A 20,934-nucleotide genomic window follows, 5' to 3' on the forward strand; every position below is an offset into this window, starting at 1 on the left:
TGAAAATCTGGCTGAGTGGTGCCATAACAATAACTTCTTACTCAATGTCAGCAAGACCAAGGAGCTGACTATTGAGCAACAGGAGGAAACCAGAGGCCCACGAACCAATCCTGATAAAGGGTCTCGGTCCAAAACGTCGACTGGACACTTTTCCATAGATGCTGCCTGGACTGCTAAGTTCCTCCAGCATTTTGTGTCAGATCTATCTGGAGATTAGACATGGAGAAGGTCAGTAACATTAAGTTCCGCAGTGTTATTATTTCAAGAGGACTTGTTCTGGGCTCAGCATGTAAGTGCAACTACAAAGAATGCAGGGTTGTGCCACTACTTTTAGGTGCATGGCTTCTAAAAGCTCTGACAACTTCTATAGATGTGTGGTGGAGAGTATATTGACTGGCTGCATCACAGCCTGGCATGAAAACACCAATGTCCTTGAATGGAAAATCCTATAAAAAGTAGTGAATACGGCCCAGTCCATCATAGGTAAAGCCCTCCCCAACATTGAGCATAGCTACATAAAATGTCGCAGGAAAGCAGCATCCATCATCAGGGACCACCACTACCCTTGTCATGCTCTTTTCTTGCAAATGCCATCAGCAAGAAGGGACGAGAGCCTCAGGACCCACATCACCAGGTTCAGTGATAGTTATTACCCCTCAACTATCAGGCTCTTGAACCAAAGGGGATAACTTCACTCAACTTTACTTGACTTTAACTTGAAATGTTCCCACAACCTATGAACTCACTTTCAAGGACTCTTCATCGCATGTTCTCAATATTGTTTCCTTTAGTATTTGCACAGTTCGTGTCTTTTGTACACTGGTTGAACAGACAAGATGGTGCGGTCTTTCATTGACTCTGTTATGATTATTCTATAATATTTATTGATTATACTCACAAGAAAATGAATCTCAGGGTTATAAACAGTGACAATATATTTGATAATAAATTTACTTAGAACTTTGAGATCTTATAAGGTGAAGACTGAGAAAGGAGCAAGGAGTCGATGCCACGTGAAGAAGGCTGGGAAGAAGTTTAAGAGACCAAAGCCAATGGGAAGCTGACCAAGGATGCTGTGCAATCCTTGCCTTTTGTACTGGAGTTAGAAAGTACAGTAGGTATGTGGCTGGATTGGAAACCTGTAGTGATATTTAATACTGAGAACAGCGATTTATATGACTTGAGTCGTTTAAATTGCACAGACTCTATGAACCTTCTCTCCAACAGACACAGCTCATCCAGCTGAGTTCCTCCAACTTTCATAGTTGTTTGCTCCAGATTCCAGCATCTGCAATCTCGTGTGTCTACATGCAAATGTATTTGAGTTTATTCACACAGTGAATGTTGAATCACAACACTCAATAAAATATAAAAAGATTGCAAGAGGAGTCATGCCATCTCATGGTAAGCAATAAACATCAAGGTCAAGGATCAGAATTTGTTGCCAGGATAAAGGACAACACTTTGGATGCAGGTCAAAGATATCTAATAATGAGATTCACCAAGAGACCACAGAAAGTATTTTATTAAAAGGAAGAACAGGAGAAAAGTAAGAAAAAGAAAGCAAATTGGGCTTTATAAATTAAGTATTGAGCACAGGATGTTATGTTGAGGTTGTATAAAACATAGGTGAGGCCTAATTTGGAATATTATGTCCAGTTCTGGTCACCTACTACACCTAAAGGACAGATATCAATAAAATTGAAAAACTGCAGAGAAATTTTACAAGGGGCTGAATAGGTTAGAACTTTATTCCTTAGAGTGTAGAGGGACAGATAAAATTATGAGGGATCTAGATAGGGTAAATGCAAGCAGGCATCGAGGTTGGGTGAGACTAGAACTAGAGGTCATGGGTTAAAAGGTGAAAGGTGAAATGTTTAAGACAAACATGAGGGGAACTTCTTCACTCAGCAGTGGTAAGAGCGTGGAACGAGCTGCAGTGAAAGTGGTGGATGTGGTTTCAATTTCAACATTTAAGAGAAATTTGGATGGGAGGAATATGGAGAGCAGGTGAAGGTCGATGGAATTAAGCAGAATAATAGCTTGGCAAGGACGAGAAGGCTAAAGGACCTGTTTCTGTACTGTTGTGTTTCCTAGGACTCTATGATCGATTATTGGAAGAGGCATAATGCAACAAATCCACATTCCATTAATATGAAAATTATCAAAAACTGCTCACCAATAAGACCATAAGACATAAGTACAGAATTCAGCCATTCAACTCATTGAGTCTGCTCCATTATTTCATCATGGTTGATCCATTTCCCTCTCAACTCCATTATCCCACCTTCTCCCCACAGCCTTTTATGCCCTGACTAATCAAGAGCCTAACAGGACATCAAAAGCAACTTGTTAATGGCTCCCAACTTCTTTAACATAATTTCATCTTTTAGTTCCAATCTTGTAAAAGCAATAATTTGGGAGGAAAAAGAAAACACAGGTCTGGAGTACTACTAATATACAGCCTTGAATCTGCTGCTGTAGCACCTCCCGTAACAAACAATATGCCACATCACGCACCATTGAGCCCAAAAGAAACAAAGCCTGTTAACACTTTCACACAAACAAGCACATCAAAAAAATGGATGAGAGACTGCTTCAAAATGTCAAGAGTACAATGGCTCTAATTATTTTCTTCTGGGAACCTGGTTATTTCATATTTTGGTGCGTCACTGGATAATTTTTTCCAGGAACTTTCTTCTAAACAGGTGCAGAGTTTGTCACACTGGGTTTACACTTAAAGACTGAGGATCAGTGGAATATAAAGCTGATTTGCTGTCTTGTTATCTACAAAGTTAAAAGTAAATTTATTATCAAAGTACGTATATGTCACCACATACAACCCTGAGATTCATTTTCTTGTGGACATACTCAATAAATCCACTGAATAATAGCCATAACAGAATCAATGAACAATCATACCAACCTATACCTTACACTTAAAAATATAACATCAACATATTTTAGAAGTATAATCTTTAGCTATTGATGTTCAAAAAGACAATCGCGGCTTAAAGACACAGGTCAAATTCAAGTTGGACGCACTTGCAGTAGACGCTGATTTTAAGTGAACACAAACCTCGAATTTCCTGCCAAAATAAGTGAACAAAAACTTTTGTCAGCAGTCTATGCCACATTTCTGCTTTATGCAGCAGGCAATCTTGTGAGAGCCAAACAGCACGGAAACAGACTCTTCAGCCTAACTGGTCCTTGCCAACCAAGAGGCCCATCCAAACTGGACCCATTTGCCAGTGTTTGGCTCACTCGTTCAACACCTTTCAAATCCATCTACCTGTTCATCTGTCTTTTAAAATTTGCTATTGTACCTACCTCAATCACTTCCTCTGGCAGCTCATTCCACATATATATCACCCTTTCTGTAAAGACGTTGATCCCCAAGTCCCTCTTAAATATCTCTTTTCTCACCTTAAACGTATGCCCTTTATTTCTTGATACTCCAACTCTGAAAAAAAACACTAAGTGTCTCAGTCCCTCGTCCCAGCAACAATTTTGTTAATCTCCTCTGCACCCTTTCCGGCTGAATGAGATCTCTCCTACAGCGTGTGACCAAAACGGAACACAATATTCCAAGTGCAGCTTCACCAACATCTTGTACAACTGCAGCATAACATCCCAGCTTCTACACTCAATGCCCTATCTGATGAGGCCAGCATGCCAAAAGCCTTCCTTGTCTACCTGTGATGTCACAATCAGGGAACAATATTCTTGTAGTAATAGATCACTGTTCTACAATATGCCCCAAGGACCTACTCTCACTGTGAAAGTCCTACCCTCATTTAGCTTACCAAACTGCAACACCATTGACTTATATAAATTAAACTTCATCTGACATCCCACGACCCACTTACCCAGCTGATCAAGATTCCTCTGTAAATCCTGCCGGCCATATTCAATGTCAATGACGCCATCTATTTTTGTTTCATCTGCAAATTTACCAACTATGCATTTTACATTCTCATCCAAATCTATTACACAGATGACAAATAGCAATAGGCTTAGCACCGACCCCTGAAGGACACCACTAGTCATGGGCTTCCGGAACAAAAAAAAACCTTCTACCATAACTCCCTTCCACCTATCATCATGCCAAATAAGATCTAACCATCCAGTGCAGCCTGCCACGTGGAACCATATCAAAGTCCTTAATGAAGTCCATATAAACCATGTTTACTGCCCTGCCCTCATTGACTTTCCTTGTTCAGATCACCAACTCATTTAAGTTCAAAAGGCATGATCTCTCATGTAAAAATGTGGAATACTCCTGATCAAACCCCATCTTTCCAGAAACATCTCATCCCTCAGAAACCTGTCCAGTAATTTACTCAGCACAAGTGTGAGGCTTGTTGGTCTATGGTTCCCAGGTTTTTCTTTATCACCCTTCTTAAATGAAGGCACAATATTCTCTACACCCCAGTTCTCTGGCACTGGTTAACAATGAGGCATATACTTCAGCCAAGGCTCCTGCAATTTCTCCTGGAGCCTTCCCACAGTGTTCTTAAAAATGCCATGGAGATTTGTCTACCTTCGTACCTTTTAAGATATCCAGCACCACTTCTAATTTAATGTGGACTATCTCTAGGACTTCCCAATTTACTTTCCCTAGTTCTGAAATCTTTATCTTTCTCCATGTTAAAATGAGAGGACAGTTACTCATTAAAGGCTTTGCCCACCTCCTGACACTCCATGCAAAGATAGTGCCTTCAGTCTTTGAGCCCAATGCTCTCTCCAGTTACTGTTTTTCATTTAATATTGTTATAAACTCTGAATGAATTTTCTTTAACCTTCTTTGGCCAAGCTATCTCATGCTCCTCCCCCCCCCCCACCCTTTTGTCCTCCTGATTTCCTCCTCCAGCCTAGTCTTTTTCTCTACCAGGAACATGCAAACCTTGAGCTCTCACTATCTCACCTTCAAAAGCTTCCCACTTGCTTGTTGAGGCTCTTGTCTCATACAGTCAAAATTTACCTTTAGTCAAATTCAGAGCTTGCACCTGTGGACCAATTCTGTCACTTTCCATAAATAGTTTACAACTAACAGACCAGTGGTCACTGGTCCCAAAGTGCTGTTACACTGTCATGTCAATCATCTGCCCTGCCCTATTATCCAAGAGTAAATCCAGCTTTGCCCTCTTCCTCATAGGGCCCTCTGTATACAGTATTGCCCAAGGAAACTTTGCTAAATGCACTTAACAAATTTCATCTTATCTAAGCCCTTAATAGTATGGCAGTCTCAAATCTGTTAGGAAAGTTAGTATCCCCCACTGCAACAATCCTATTATTCTTGCAACTGCACAATCTCCTCGCATATTTCTTATTCTAAGTCCTGTAACTCTTCTGGATTCTATAGAACAATCCTAACATTGTGATCTTGTGCTTCTTATCTCTCAGCTCCACCCATAAAGCGTAATTCTTCAGCAAGTTAATCTCTGTCTACTGCAGTGACATTCCTCTTTATCAAAAAGGCAACTCTCCCTCCTCTCTTCCTTGCACCTATACCCCACCTAAAGCATCTGTATCTCTGGAACATTAAACTGCCAGTCTTCCTTAGCCATGATTCTGAGATAGTTGTACTATTCCAGTCCAAACCCCGTAGCTCAACCATCGTATCTGTTTGAACTCTTACATTGAAATAAATGCATTTCAATCCACTATGCTTTCTCCAGTACTGGCTATTCTCCTATCAAACCTATTTCACTGTATTCTGCATCAGTTTCCAGACTCTCATTTGCCTCCTTGAAGCTTGTGATCCCACCCTCCTGTCAATCTAATTTCAATGCACCCTAGTTGCAAAGCAAATCTGCCTACCAGTATATGGGTCCCCTTCCATTTCAGGTGTACAGATCAACCATCCCAGAAGAGATCCACTTTAATACATGTTCATCGAAAACATACAGTGAAATGTGCTGTATGCATCAGGGATGTTCTGGGACAGTCTACAAGTGCTGCTGCACATTCGGTACCAACATAGTATGCCCACAACTCACTTAACCTAACCCTAAGTTTTTAGAATGTGGGAGGAAACCGGAGCACCTGGAGGAAACCTACATGGTCATGGGGAGAACATAGAAACCCCTTACAGACTGCTGTGGGATTTGAACACCAATCAGCGATCATTGGCTCTGTAAAGCAATGCACTGATGCCTGGAATTGCCAACCTGGGGTCCACGGACCCCTTACTTAATGGTATTGTTCTATGGCGTAAAAAAGGTTTGGAACCCCTGCACTAACCCTATTTGGGTTAACTTTTATCTTGAAGCTCATTTTAGAAGAAGCTTGACTGAAATTACCCCAAATCAACTGATTTGGACCTTTACTTCCAGCAGCCACAGTCTAGGTAACAGAACAGCACCACTATAATAATAAACAAAATCTTTGTGGACAATCTAGTACAAGCGTACTTACTTAGCTTCACCTATTTTGACACCGGGGTGCTGTGTATAGGCATGTGAATGGGTACTCGGTGCCGACTTGAAAGCCATCGGGCAGATAGGGCACTTATAGAAGATCTCGCAGTGAGCACCCTGGATGTGAGACTTGAGTGCAGCTAGGTCAGCATAGACGACACCACAGTGTATACAGCTGCAGGGAGAGAAATAAATGGTAATCAGGAATAGAATACATGTGTTATTTGTGCAACATGTTGAAAATGAATATCTCAATCTAACTTGTATGGTATCACATGCCCAAGGCATTTATGTATTCAAATTGCAAATTGTTTCATTCACCACTTTCACAGGTACCACTACTGCCTTAACCCACACCTCCACTTTGTGGCAAGTCAAACATGGTGAGATATTATCGTACCTTCCCCCAAACATGAACGGGCTTGCTGTGTAATTATGCAGGTTAAAGATTACAATACTTTTTTGAATAATTGACCAAACAGGAGTGGTTACACGAAGAAATCTGCAGATGCTAGAAATTCAAACAACAACACACACAATATGCTGGTGCACCACAGCAGGCCAGGCAGCATCTATAGGGAGAAGCGCTGTCGACTTTTTGGGTCGGGACCCTTCGTCAGGACAAATAGGAGTGGTTAGTGGTTTTCCCCGAAGCATAGGAGAATGAGGGAGGATTTGATGGAGACAAATAAAATTATGAGGGGTATAGATAGGGTAGAAATGCAAGCAGGTTTCCACTAAAGATCAGAAGAGGTTATGTGTGAAATGTGAAAAGTTTAAGAGGAAGATGAGGGTGAACTTCTTCACTCCGAAGGTGATGAGAGTGTGGAACAAGCTGCTAAAGAAGGCGGTGGATGCAACTTCCATTTCAACACTTAAGAGAAGTTTGGATACGTACATGGATGGGAGTGGTATGGAGGGCTACAATCTGGGTGTAGGTCAATAGGACTAAGCCGAGTAACAGTCTGGCATGGCCTGGATGGGTTGAAGGGCCTGTTTTTGTACTGTAGTGCTCTACAACTCTAGTAGGCCAATTGAAAACAAGGAAGGGTCAATAAAATGTAGATTTGGGGTAAAGTTGTATTAAACTAAGTTGTGGCAGGAAGAGGAATTTCACTCCTGGTTCCATCAATAGTTTATAAATATGGGAATAAACATAACGATTAGCACAAACAGACAACTAACCGGTATCCCACTTTGCGAGTGTAGTGCAGGCAGTTCCTGGTGACATGAGTCTGAAAGTGCGAGGACCTGCAAATCGCTCCACATTCTGGGCATGTGTACGGAGATTTGTGTTGATGTATTCGTAAGTGCGATGAGAAGCTGCACTTGTTGGGAAGTAACATCTGGCAGATCTGACATGTCTATATTACGGATAACACACAAAAATGTGTAATTAGTAACATAACCTACTCACTTCGTGACAATAACATTGCTGGAAACTATAATACCAACATCTAGTATTTACATAGTGAGACTAATATGGTGAACATATATTTACAGAAGCTTCACTGATACATATTAAGACAAATATCATACATCAGGCTGCTCTACATTGACTACAGCATTCAACACTATCATCCCCTTGAAACTAATCAGTAAGCTCCACCACCTAGGCCTCGATACCTCCTTATGCAACTAAATCCTCAGACCCCAATCAGTACAGATTGACAACATCTCCTTAGCAATCAGCATCAAGCTGTGTGCTTAGCCCCATGCTGTACTTGCTTTATACTTATGACTGTGATGCTAAGTACAGCTCCAATATCTTCTTTTTCCATAGTTTTTATTGTCAATCTTGGAGTGTAGTTTTCATTGATTCTATTGTATTTCTTTGTCCTACCGTGAATGCAAAAAAATGAATCTCATGGTAGTCTTTGGTGACATAGAGGTATTTCGATAATAAATTTACTTTAAACTTTGAAATACATATCCTGAGTCAATGGAAAGTGTTGGGAGAAAGGCCAAAAAGATTTAAACTTAATTTCAGATTTGTCAAAGTAATTATTTGATGGCAAGAGTTATTATTGTCATTACAACAACAGAAGTGAAACAAAGATATACTTGAATATAAAAGCGAACGCAAGAAGCAACTCTTTCTATGGATTTCTATTTTAAAGACCTTGAATAATGGGCTGAATGGTCTACTCCAAGCTGTAATATCTGAACAATTGTGTGTTGTGATTTGAAATTTTTGCTCTAAAGCTATCCTGATCATTTCTTGACCGGAACTTCCTACAATGCATACAGTGAAATACTCTGGAGGAATGACGCTACAAAGTCAGCATAGGGTGCTGGTCTGAACAGAATGAGCAAGCATATACTATGCCACTTTTACTACTCTGGTTAAATTTGGCTTGTTAATGGTAAAAACCATATGATGTCCTTTTCCTGTTAATTCACACATATTTACAAAACATCAAGAGTAAGCTGTTAGCCAACAGTTCAGTGGGGAACTCCCCACTAGCCACAGAGTGTGAGTCAGTTCTGCTGTGGCTTCACTCATGCACATTACATGCTAAAATCATAGGCAGGACAGACATCCAAGAACAACCCATCTGACCTCTCACCATTTGATTCACTTGAATGGTGAGGCTCTTGACTGAAAAGATTCATTCTAATACCACCAGGCAGGAAGTCCCGGAGTGTTAGGTCCCACACCACCAGATTCAGGAACAGTTATTACCCTATAGCCATCAGGCTCCTGAACCAGCATGGATAACTTCAATTCTTCACAACACTGAACTGTCCAAGACTCACTTTCAAGGACTCTGCAACTAATGAATCTGTAACTCAATTCTCATACTTAACCTAGTATATAATTATATACTGTATATCTAACAAAACTCCACATGATTTATATGACAAATGGCTATTTGGGGTAGGGTGACACTTATTTAGTGGGGTATGACAAGCGTTATTTATTTATTTTTGGATTTGCACTATTTGTCTTCTTTTGCACATTGGTTATTTACCAGTCTTTGTTTTAGTATAGATTTTCATAAATTCTATTGTATTTCTTTACTCTCCAACAAATGCTTACGAGAAAATGAATGTCAAGGTAATAAATGGTAACGTATGCACACTTTCATAATTAACTTACTTTGACTTAACTTTCTTTATAAAAACATAATCAGACGCTTGAGTATTTTGTCCATCATGCACTCAACATATTTATGGCTCATTCTCCACCCCACTTTCCTGCATTAAGCCAATGCTCAAAAGACCTTTCTACCTGTCTTGAATATACTGAGTCTACACAGCAAAGATTCACCACACCTTGGGCGGAGAAACCACCTCTCAGCACAACGGTGAATGCTGAGACCATTCCTTCTAGAGAGCTGGTACATACCTACCCTGTCAAGTTTCATACTAATTACATTTCTTTCACTGAGATCTACATTTGTTCTAAGGCCTAGCGAGCTTAATCTTCCCTCATTGGATAACACCACATTTTATTACTTTAATCTATTCTCAGAGCATTCTCGAATCAGGATCTTAAGATAGCCTGGCTGGACTCACTGCAGTTTAAAAGAATATTGAAAGGCCTAGATAGACTGGACGTGGAGAGCATATTTTCAATAGAAGCAGAGTCTTATAATACAAAGACATCCCTTTAGAAAAGAGGAGGAATTTCTTTAGCCAGAGGGTGGTGAAACTGTGGAATTCACAGACGGCTGTGAAGGCCAAATCATTGGGTATATTTAAAGTAGAGGTTGACAAGTTCTTGATTAGTAAGGTTTTGGGGAGAAGGCAGGACAATGTGATTGAGAGGGTTAATAAATTGGTCATGATAGAATGGCAGAGCAGACTCAAAGGGACAAACAGCCGAATTCAGCTCCTATGTCTCATGGTTTGTGGCCTAGCAAATCAGCCCCAGAATTAGTACTCTGGACTGATGACTCCCATGCACTAGCAGAAGGCAAGTGTATCTGCAGGTAACATGCTGGGGTAGGTGCTGACTTGTTGGCGGTGAGCACAGACCATGGGTTGCATCCAATAAGCTCTGAACTTTTCTGTTCGTCATTAAAAGTTACACAGAATAATTGCCAGTTGAATTATACTGGATATCAGTCACAATTTTGTTTAAGAAGTGTTTGTGGAGAGGTTGTGGGAGGGGTTAAAAGTTGCCTTCTTAAGAGTTCACAGAACTTTGGATCAACATTGTTCACTATATACATGTATTCAGAATTTGCTGTGCTGTGTTGGTCAGGGCGCAACATGCAACAAAAAACAACATTCAACAATTATAAATAATTACATAAAAATAAGGTGAGAGGTTAAAGTACAGACATGGAATAAAATATGCAAAAATACCAGCATGTATTTTCAATGTGAACAGCATTATAAATAGTTTTGTTGCTATTCTTATGTCTGCAGAAGATATTTAAGAAGTTGTGTTATCTTAAGATTTCGTATACAGCAAACAGCAGCCCTTAATTTACTGCAGCCCACTGCATCAAAATTGAGAATCACTGTTTAGCATGTGAAAAAGTCCATGTACTTGTGATTATCAGGTATGAAAACTTTATAGTTAAGTAACATAAAGGGAGGAGAACATGAAATTTCCTTCATGTGTAATGCCATCTACGATCAGTTCATGTCATGGATCTACTTGACTACAATGCTCAATCTTAGGAGAAAGGCGGAACAATGTAACAATGCCCCACAGTAATTTGGACTGGTTGAGCGGAGGGTGAATTCAAACACTCCCTGCAGCTAACTCCCATGTCCTTTCTGATGCTTTGAAATTACCTACATTATGGTTTCTGATGATATGTCCTTCACAGAGCCCTGAACTCACCATCATTAAGGCTGTCTTTAAGTAACTGGAGAGCCAGAAGCAATAGAAACAGCCAAGGTCTGCAGAAGAACTGTGGCAAGTTCTCTTAAGTTGCTTGGAATGACCTACCAGCCTATTTTCTTATAAAACTGCATGACAGTGTACCCAAAAGAATTGATAGTTTTCAACGCTAAGGGTGGTCATGCCAAATATTGATTTGATTTAATTTTTTTTAAACTGATTACTGCACTTGATAGTAATTTTGTTGATATTTAGAAACATTTTATTTCATTATTTTTGAAACGTCTTCACTTTGCAGAATTTTATTTATGTGTACACAGCACTGTTTATGGTAACTACCTGTTCACTGGACCAAATATGCTGGGCACGATTAACTGATACATACACAAATGATACCTAACAAGTTCTGGGAAATTAAGCTGTGCAAACGCTTATCAAACTTTCATAGAAGATCACAAAATGACAGTCCTCTACAAAATTTCAGTGACATACAAAGAAACCTGTTTTTTTCCTTTCGAGCATTAGACCTTAAATTTAAATAACCTTAAAGCACAATTCCTCCGAGAGGACCACAACTTTGTCATTGGTTTTGGGGGATCAGGTGACCCAGACAGCTATATTAGCTGGAGTCAGCCCTTTATGCTTTAGCTATCGGTAGGGTCACCCATGCCAACAGGTCAAAGGGTAAAGGCCAGACTAACAGTGGTCCACCAGTCCTCCAGGTTCAGGGGTTCAGCTCAGGGCTAACAAGTTTAATTGCTTTGGAAACAGCAATGAAGAGTCTTTCTACATCTGAGTGCGATGGTATTCCTGAGCAGTAACAACGGTATTCCTGATATTAATACTTGTTGATTCAAGATTAAACTTCACACCTTAGTTCTGTATTTTCAAATCCTTTGCACACCTTTCGTCTGTCTTTGAGCCTCCTAATCACTATCATGCTATTACAACATAACTTCCCTTCAAACTAATTCCTCTTCTCTCAATTCCTCTCTCTGAGAGCATTTGCTCTCTAGATGAGGCTTTTCATTCCAGAATGAAGGATATGTCCCCCTTCTTCAAAGAAAGAGGCTTCCCTTCCTCCACTATCAATGCTGCCCCAACCGCATCTCTTCCATTTCACTCAGGTCAGCCCCCACCCCATCATCCCACCACCCTACCATGAACAGGGATCCTCTTGTCCTCACCTACCACCCCACCAGACTCCTCATCCAGCACGTAATTCTCTGTAACTTTCGCCTTCTCCAGCGGGATTCCATCACCAAGCACATCTTTCCCTACCCACCCCCCCCCCCCCCCTTTCAGCTTTCTGTAGGGATGGCTTCCTATGCAACACCCTTGTCCAGTTGTCCATCCTCACTGATCTCCCTTCTGGCACTTATCCTTGTAAGCATAACTAGTGCCATACCTGCCTTACACCTCCTCCCTCACTACCATTCAGGGCCCCAAACAGTCCATTCAGATGAGGCAACACTTCACCTATGAGTGTCTGTTGGGGTCACCTACTGTATCTGATGCTCCCGGTGTGGTCTCTTGTATATTGGTGAGACCCGACGCAGAATGAGAGTCCACTTCACTGAGCACCAACGCTCCATCCGCCAGAAAAAGCAGGATCTCCTAGTGGCCATCCATTTTAATTCCACTTCCTATTTGCATTCTGACGTGTCCATCTGTGGCCTCCTCTACTGTCGCAATGAGGCCACACTCAGGTTGGAGGAGCAACACCTTGTATTCAGGCTGGGTATGAACATAGACTTCTTGAATTTCCAGTAATTCCGCCCCCCCCCCCCCACCTTCTCTATTCTCCATCCCCTTTTCCCTTTCTCATCCTATCTCCTTGCCTCTGTAACCAGATCTGACATTAACAGTCTAATGTCTCCACGACTACAGGAGAACACGATTTTACCCCAATTGAACATGTGGTGTGACTAAGTTGCATTCAAATTTTAAATGATTAAACATTTAATCTGCTTTCCCAGATCTTAAGTGACATCGGTGAATTACTCCAGTTTCACTTTCATGCTCTAGGTTACTTTCACTAGATAGGAATTAATCAGAATAATAATAATAATAATAATAATAATAATAATAATAATAACAATTTTATTCATACACAATGTAGTTCAAAGTGCTTTACAGTGGGATAAAGTGTGAACATGAAAATAAAAGACAAAAAATGTTAGGTAAAAGTAAGGTTAAATAAATAGGTTTTGAGCTGGCATTCAAAAGTGTCAGCTGAGTCTGCATCCCTTATAGTTTTAAGTATTGAATTCCACAGTTTAGGAAAGTACAAATGTTTGTAGTTCAAAAAGATAACCCGCCAATTTTCTTTTGAGATTAAATTTAAGAGACCAGTGGAAGAAGACCTGAGAGTTCAAGCAGGATTACAAAAGAAAAGTGATTCTGTGATGTACTACAATTCCAGACTATTGAGAGTTTTAAAATTATAATATTTATAGGATAATATCCTCCTCTCATTAACATAGCACACGGATCTCTCAGACTAGCTTTTTTCAGTTTCTTAAGTGTTGGGCATATTTTGTTCCATGTCATGCCTAACCATGAAACTGCAAAAAAAACCACAGAAACCTTTCTCTCACAAATTCTCAGGAAACATAGCAGCATGATACAATTTTCTTGAAAATCAAAAGGTCTCAGTGACATGTCCTAATTCTTGAAATAATTCTGGACTGCCCTGGGCTCCTTGAATCTTCTCTTCCCTACCTACCTCCCACACCCCCCTAACCCAGACAAATTAAATTTGGGGCAGTGTTTAATTGGCCCTATGTTCACTCTCTTGTTTCCAACTCAATGTACTTCAGTCCATTTGCCCACATCCCCCTAAACCAGGAATTCCCAACCTGGAACCCTTGCTAGAATAAAAACAACTCAGAACCCCTGCCTTTCTATCTACATACCTGTCCAACTGCCTTTTAAGACATACCTCTCCAGATTCTCCCCACCTCTCCAGATTCCTCTGGCAACTTATTCCATAAAACACCTACCCACTTTGTGAAAAACCTGCCTGCCAGATCCTTCAGAAACCTTTATCCTCTCAACTTAAATAAGTTCCTTCTAGTTTCACATTCCCCTAGCTTAGTCGTATAGAGGGAATAATAGTGAGGGCTAATAACTAAGACATAGGGATGCGGATTGTGCTAATGTGGTAACAGGGAACCACAGACAAAGCCTAGAAATGAAGACATGACATGAAGCAATGACGACACCCAGGAACATCACTGATTATGCTATTGCCTGCACCCATTATTGGAATAGAAAACCAGATTTACTATTAGTACTATTAGATGATCACTTTACTCTGTAATCAGTACCCAGGCTGTTACAGAATTAACCACCATTCTGTTATCAAAATGGAGTTTTACAGGTAATGTTGTTAACTAAGAATGTAAAAGCTCTAGCAAATCCATGCTCAGAAAGATCAGCTTTGACTGGTCCCTGGTGCGCACAAATTTTTAATAAGTCACCTAATGTTTTGAAAACCAGCTGCGTGTGTTCTTTCAGGTTTCTTCAACACCTGGGAAGACAACCGCAACCATTCTCCTGATTTGTTCCCCTTGGGGTTTTTAGAAACATCTCTAAAATGATGCTGAAAATCATCTGCAGATTTTCTCATGTTTCTAAAATGCTTCCTCCAATTCATCAGCCTATGTCCCATTACCCAACACTTCTCATGCTTTACCATCCGTGAGTTTGTCTCATTTGAAGAACTTTGAAATGTTGCATACATTCTCAAATCCAGCTCACTCAGTGTGTCAACGCCAATAGCATTTAACATAATCCATTACGATATCCATACAGAAACAATGGCTGCAGGCCGAAATACAATCCTATTTATTTATTTATTATTCAGTATTTGGTCAATGTCGGTATTTTTTGTCCATTGCTAAATGCCCTTGAGATGGAAGCAGTGAGCTCCTGATTTGAACCATGGCAGTCCTGAAGAACGAACCATGGCACTATGGAGTAAGCAGTTCAAGGATTCAGACCTGGTAACCATAAAGGAGGAATGGTGTGTGACCCGTGGGAATTAGCCTGCACCTTCTTAGTGGTAGAGGCTGGGGTTTGGGAGGTGTGTTTGAATAGCCCAGGTGATTCTGGTGGCTTTTGTTGATCATACACACTATGTGAGGTAAAGGCAGAGGAAATGTATGTTTACCTATTATTAAAGAAAAGGACAGTAGGGAAGAGGCAAGAAAGAGAATTATTCCATAATACTAGAGGAACAGGAGAAATATTTGCATACATAGACATTCTTTGGCAACATTTCTTATTGAGTGAGACTGCTCTAAGCATCGTTCAGCAGAGAAACAAATATAACCATACAACAATTACAGCATGGAAACAGGCCATCTCGGCCCTTCTAGTCCGTGCCAAACACTTACTCTCACCTAGTCCCACTTACCTGCACTCAGCCCATAACCCTCCATTCCCTTCCTGTCCAATTACCTATCCAATTTTTTTTTAAATGACACAATCAAACCTGCCACTACCACTTCTACTGGAAGCTCGTTCCACACAGCTACCAATCTCTGAGTAAAGAAGATCCCCCCCTCATGTTACCCTTAAACTTTTGCCCCTTAACTCTCAACTCATGTCCTCTTGTTTGAATCGCCCCTACTCTCAATGGAAAAAGCCTATCCACGTCAACTCTATCTATCCCCCTCATAATTTTAAATACCTCTATCAAGTCCCCCCTCAACCTTCTGCACTCCAAAGAATAAAGACCTAACTTTTTCAATGGGAAAAATGACACTAAAAAAAAGTGAAATCAGAATTAGGCTGACTTTTTCCATTGTGGACTGCTGTATTTTAAAGTCAACGCACCATAACTCTAAACCAGAGATAAATAAAGAGTCAATGTTCTCTAGATGCTGCCTGAACTTCCAAAGATTCTTCAGCATTGTGTGTGTGTTTCTCTGCAGAATCTCTTCTGTTTATCATCAGCATATACCACATATGACTTAGAATATAAAAACAGCAACACAGGAACAAACCCTTTGGCACACACTATCTGTGATCCACTGCATTAACCTCATTTAAATGCCAGACCTTCCAGAGACATGGAAATATCTCTGATCCTTCGGCATCAGTGGTCGAAATTATGGAACTCCATAACAAAACCGTGAGAATACGAGCACCAGAAGAACGAAATAGTTTGCGAATATTACTCATTATCATAGTGTTGAGGGCAACTGGGTATGTCTGCCTGTGTTTATCGCATCAAAAGCAAAAAATTATTGCAACTTCTTTCAATAAGAAAAAAATAAACTTAAATCAATAAAGTACTTTGCTAATAATAGATGAGGATATAAAACCATATGATATAGGAGCAGAATTAGGCCATTTCATCATGGTTGATCCAATTTTCCTCTCAGCCGCAATCGCTTGCCTTCTCCCTGTATCACTTCAAGCCCTGACCCATCAAGAACCCATCAAGCTCTACCTTAAATCTACATAAAGACATGCCCTCCAGAGCTGCCATTGGCACAGAATTCACCACTCTCTGGCTAAAAAAATTGTTCCTCATCTCTGTTCTGAAAGATGCCCTTCTGTTCTGAGGCTCTGTCCTCTGGTCTTAGACCCTCCCATCACAGAAATCATTCCATCCACATCCACTCCTCTATCAAGGTCTTTCAACATTTGACAGGTTTCAGTAAGGTCATCCTTCATTCTTCTGAATTCTAGTGAATATAGGCCCAGAGCCATCAAATGTTCTACATATGACAAGCTATTCAATCCCGGAATCATCTTTCGTTTACCTCCCTTGGACCTTTTCCAGTTTCAGCATCTCCTTTCTAAGATAAGGGCACAAAACTGCTCACAATACTCCAAATGAGGCCTCACCAGTGCTTTATAAAGTCTCAACATTACATCCTTGCTTTTATATTCTAGACCTCTTGAAACAAAAACTAACATTTCATTTACCTTGCTCATATTCCAGCTGCTACCATCCGGGAAACAGTACCACAGCATAAAAGCCAGGACCAACAGGCTCCGGGACAACTTCCTCACCAGGCCATCAGATTGATTAACTCATGCTGATTTGAGTGTATTTCAATGTTACATTGACTATTCTATTTATTATAAATTATTATAAATTACTATGATTGCACATTGAACATTTAGACATAGACATAACATAAAGATACTTACTCCTTATGTATGTGAAAGATGTAAGAAATAAAGTCAATTCAATTCAATCACAGACTCAACCTGCAAATTAACCTTTAGGGAATCATGCAGACTCCCAATTCCCTTTGTGCCTCAATTTTTTGTACTTTCTCTCCATTTAGAAAATAGTCAACCCTTTCATTTCTTCTACCAAAGTGCACGACCATATATTTCACATTATATTCCACCTGCCATTTTCTTTGCCCATTCTCGTAATCTGTCTAAGTCCTTCTGTAGGCTCACTACTTCTTCAAAACTATCTGCCCGTCCACCTGTCTTCATATTGTCTGCAACCTTTGCAACAAAGTCATCAACCCCATCATCCAAATCATTGACATATAACATAAAAAGAATTGGTCCCAACAGAGACCCCTGTGGAACACCACTAAGTCACTGACAACCAGCCAGAAAAGTTGCCTTTTATTCCCACACTTTGCCTCTTGTTACTCAATCACCACTTTATCCATTCTAGAATTTTCCTGTAATACCACAGGCTGACAGCTTGTTAAGCAGCCTCATGTATGGAACCTTGTCAAAGGCCTTCTGTAAATTGAAGTAGCCAACTTGAATTTTCAAATAGGTCACGGAAGGAAGGAAAGAAAAGAAAAGAAAAGAAAACCTGGATATCGGAAGATCCCCACATGCTCCATGGAGCTCATAATAGTTTAATATGTATATTTAATTCTTTCCCCAGATAACCAATAATTTTATCTTCGGAGCACCTATATATTTAAATCCTATCTTTTGTAAATAAGGGTGCCAAATTTTCAGAAATACCTCATATTTATCTCTTAAATTATAAGTAATTTCTTCAAGTGGAATGCAGCTAAAAATTTCATTCTTCCGACGATCTATACTTAAGTATGAATCTGATTTCCAAGTAGCCTTTTTGGCTACTGCTAATGCAATTTTTATGAATTCTTTCTGATACTTATTCAATTTGGATTTCAATTTTATCCCTTCAATATCGCCTAGTAAAAACAATATTGGATTATGTGGAAGTTGTATTCCAATAATTTGTTCCAGTAAAACTCTTAAATTTGTCCAAAAAGGTTGAATTTTAAAACAAGACCAAGTAGAGTGTAAAAAAGTACCAATTTCTTGATTACATCGAAAACATTGATCAAATAAATTTGAGTTTAATCTATTTATTTTTTGTGGTGTAATATATATTTGATGTAAAAAGTTATATTGTACTAATCTTAGTTGAACATTTATTGTATTTGTCATACTGTCAAGACATAATCTTGACCAACTTGTTTCATCAATTTTAATATTCAAATCAGTTTCCCATTTTTGTCTTGACTTATGAATTCCTTGTTTAATTGCCTGTTTTTGAATCAAATTATACATACCAGAAATATTTTATTAAATATTTTATATATTATATTAAAAATATTTTATTTTAAGTTGATTTGCTTTGTAATAATTCTTTGTAATAATTATATTATATTATATTAAAAATATCGTATTATATTAAAAATATTTTATTTTTAAGTTGATTTGCTTTGTAATAATTATATTATATTATATTTATATATTAAAAATATTTTATTTTTTAAGTTGATTTGCTTTGTAATAATTCTTAAAATTTGGTAATTGTAACCCTCCTAGGTCAAATTTCCATGTCAATTTTTCCAATGATATTCTTGACATCTTACCTTTCCAAAGGAATTTCCTCAATCATTTATTTAACTCTTGCAAGAACTTCTGCGGTAATTGTATTGGTAGTGTTTGGAATAAATATTGTAATCTAGGGAATATATTCATTTTTACACCATTGACTCTACCTATTAATGTTATTGGTAACATCATCCATTTATCAAGATCCTCGTGAATTTTTTTCAATAGTGGCAAATAATTTAGTTAATATAAATTCTTTATATCATTATCAACTCTTATCCCTAAATTATCATTATCAACTCTTATATCTAAATACTTTATACCATTTATCGGCCATCTAAATTGAGTTATTAATCAACATTGACTATAATCTCCTTTAGTAAGGGGTAAAATTTCACTTTTTGTATTTATTTTGTACCCTGATATTTTCTCATATTCTTCCAATCTAGAAGATAATTTACGCAACGAATGCAATGGGTTAGCTAGATAAATCAGAACATCATCAGCAAATAAGTTAATCTTATATTCCTCCTGATTATCTCTGAAACCCATAATATCTGAGTCAGTTCTAATTAATTCAGCTAATGATTCTATCCCCAACACAAATAAAGCAGGTGATAATGGACAACCTTGTCTGGTTGACCTTGTTAACTGAAATGATGTTGAAATTTGGCCATTTGTCACCACTTTAGCTTTGGGGTTAGTATTTAAGGTTTTAATCCATTTTATAAAAGATACTCCTAATCTATATTTTTCCAATAACTTAAATAAAAAATCCCATTCCAATCTATCAAATTCTTTTTCTGCATCCAAAGCAACTGCCACACTCACTTCTTCCCTCTTTTGTGCCAAATGAATTATGCTAAGTAACCGAGTTACATTATCTGCCGAATGTCTATTTTTAATAAATCCTGTTTGGTCCATGTGTATTAATTTTGGTAAGTATTTAGATAATCTATTAGATAAAATCATTGCTATTATTTTATAGTCTGTGTTCAACAAAGAAATAGGTCTATATGACGTTGGCTTTAAAAGATCTCTGTCTTTTTTTGGCAATACTATTAAAATTGCTGTCCAAAAAGATTCTGGAAGTTTATGCATTCTTTCCGCTTGGCATATTAGCTCCATAAAAGGAGGAATTAATAAATCTTTAAACTTTTTGTAAAATTCAGGTGGAAAACCATCTTCTCCTGGAGATCTATTACTCTGGAGTGATCCTGAAGCTTCTTCGACCTCTTTTAATGTAAAAGGCACATCTAATCCCTTCTGTTCTTCCGAATTCAATTTTGGGAGAGTTATTTGTGATAAAAACCTTTCTATCTCAACAATGTCATTTTGTAATTCTGATTGATACAGTTCAGATTAAAAAATTTCAAAAGTTTCACTGATTTCTAAAGGTTTATAAGTAACTTTATTTACAGTTCTAATTGCATTTATCATTTTGGAAGCCTGGTCTGTTTTAACTGCCAAGCAAGAATCTTGTGTGATCTTACACCTAGTTCATAATATCTCTGTTTAGTTTTCATAATTGCTTTTTCTGTTCCGTATGTCTGAAGTGTATTATATTGTAGCTTCTTATTAACAAGTTGTCTTTGTTTTTCTTCTGTCATATATCTGAGATTCTTTTACTAATTTTGTAATCACTTTTTCCAATTGATCTATTTCTACCATATATTCCTTAATTTTAGAAGTATAACATTATCTGGCCTCTCAAATATGCCTTCATCACTTCCCATAATATAAATTTATCATCAACTGAATGTGAGTTTGTATCTAAAAAAAAACTGAACCTGTTTTTTCATAAAATCACAAAAATCTTGACGTTTTAATAATATTGAATTAAATCTCCATCTGTAAATCAATTCCTCCTTATCCATCATTATCATTGTCATT

The 20,934-nt window shown here is 38.5% G+C and overlaps 1 protein-coding gene across 1 annotated transcript in view; it reads right to left on the reverse strand.

Moving 5' to 3' along the window:
• The window catches only part of znf532 (zinc finger protein 532), a 102,673-nt gene that overhangs the window by 31,710 nt on the left and 50,029 nt on the right, over positions 1–20,934 (reverse strand). Inside the window, exons 4-5 of the mRNA XM_059988661.1 lie at positions 7,608–7,786; positions 6,421–6,597 (exon numbers count right to left, since the gene is read on the reverse strand). Of these exons, the coding sequence (XP_059844644.1) occupies positions 6,421–6,597; positions 7,608–7,786 (356 nt within the window). The remainder of the gene's footprint in view (positions 1–6,420; positions 6,598–7,607; positions 7,787–20,934) is intronic.

This window comes from Hypanus sabinus, chromosome 14 (genome assembly GCF_030144855.1).
Source record: "Hypanus sabinus isolate sHypSab1 chromosome 14, sHypSab1.hap1, whole genome shotgun sequence".
In the NCBI taxonomy this organism is placed as follows: domain Eukaryota; kingdom Metazoa; phylum Chordata; class Chondrichthyes; order Myliobatiformes; family Dasyatidae; genus Hypanus; species Hypanus sabinus.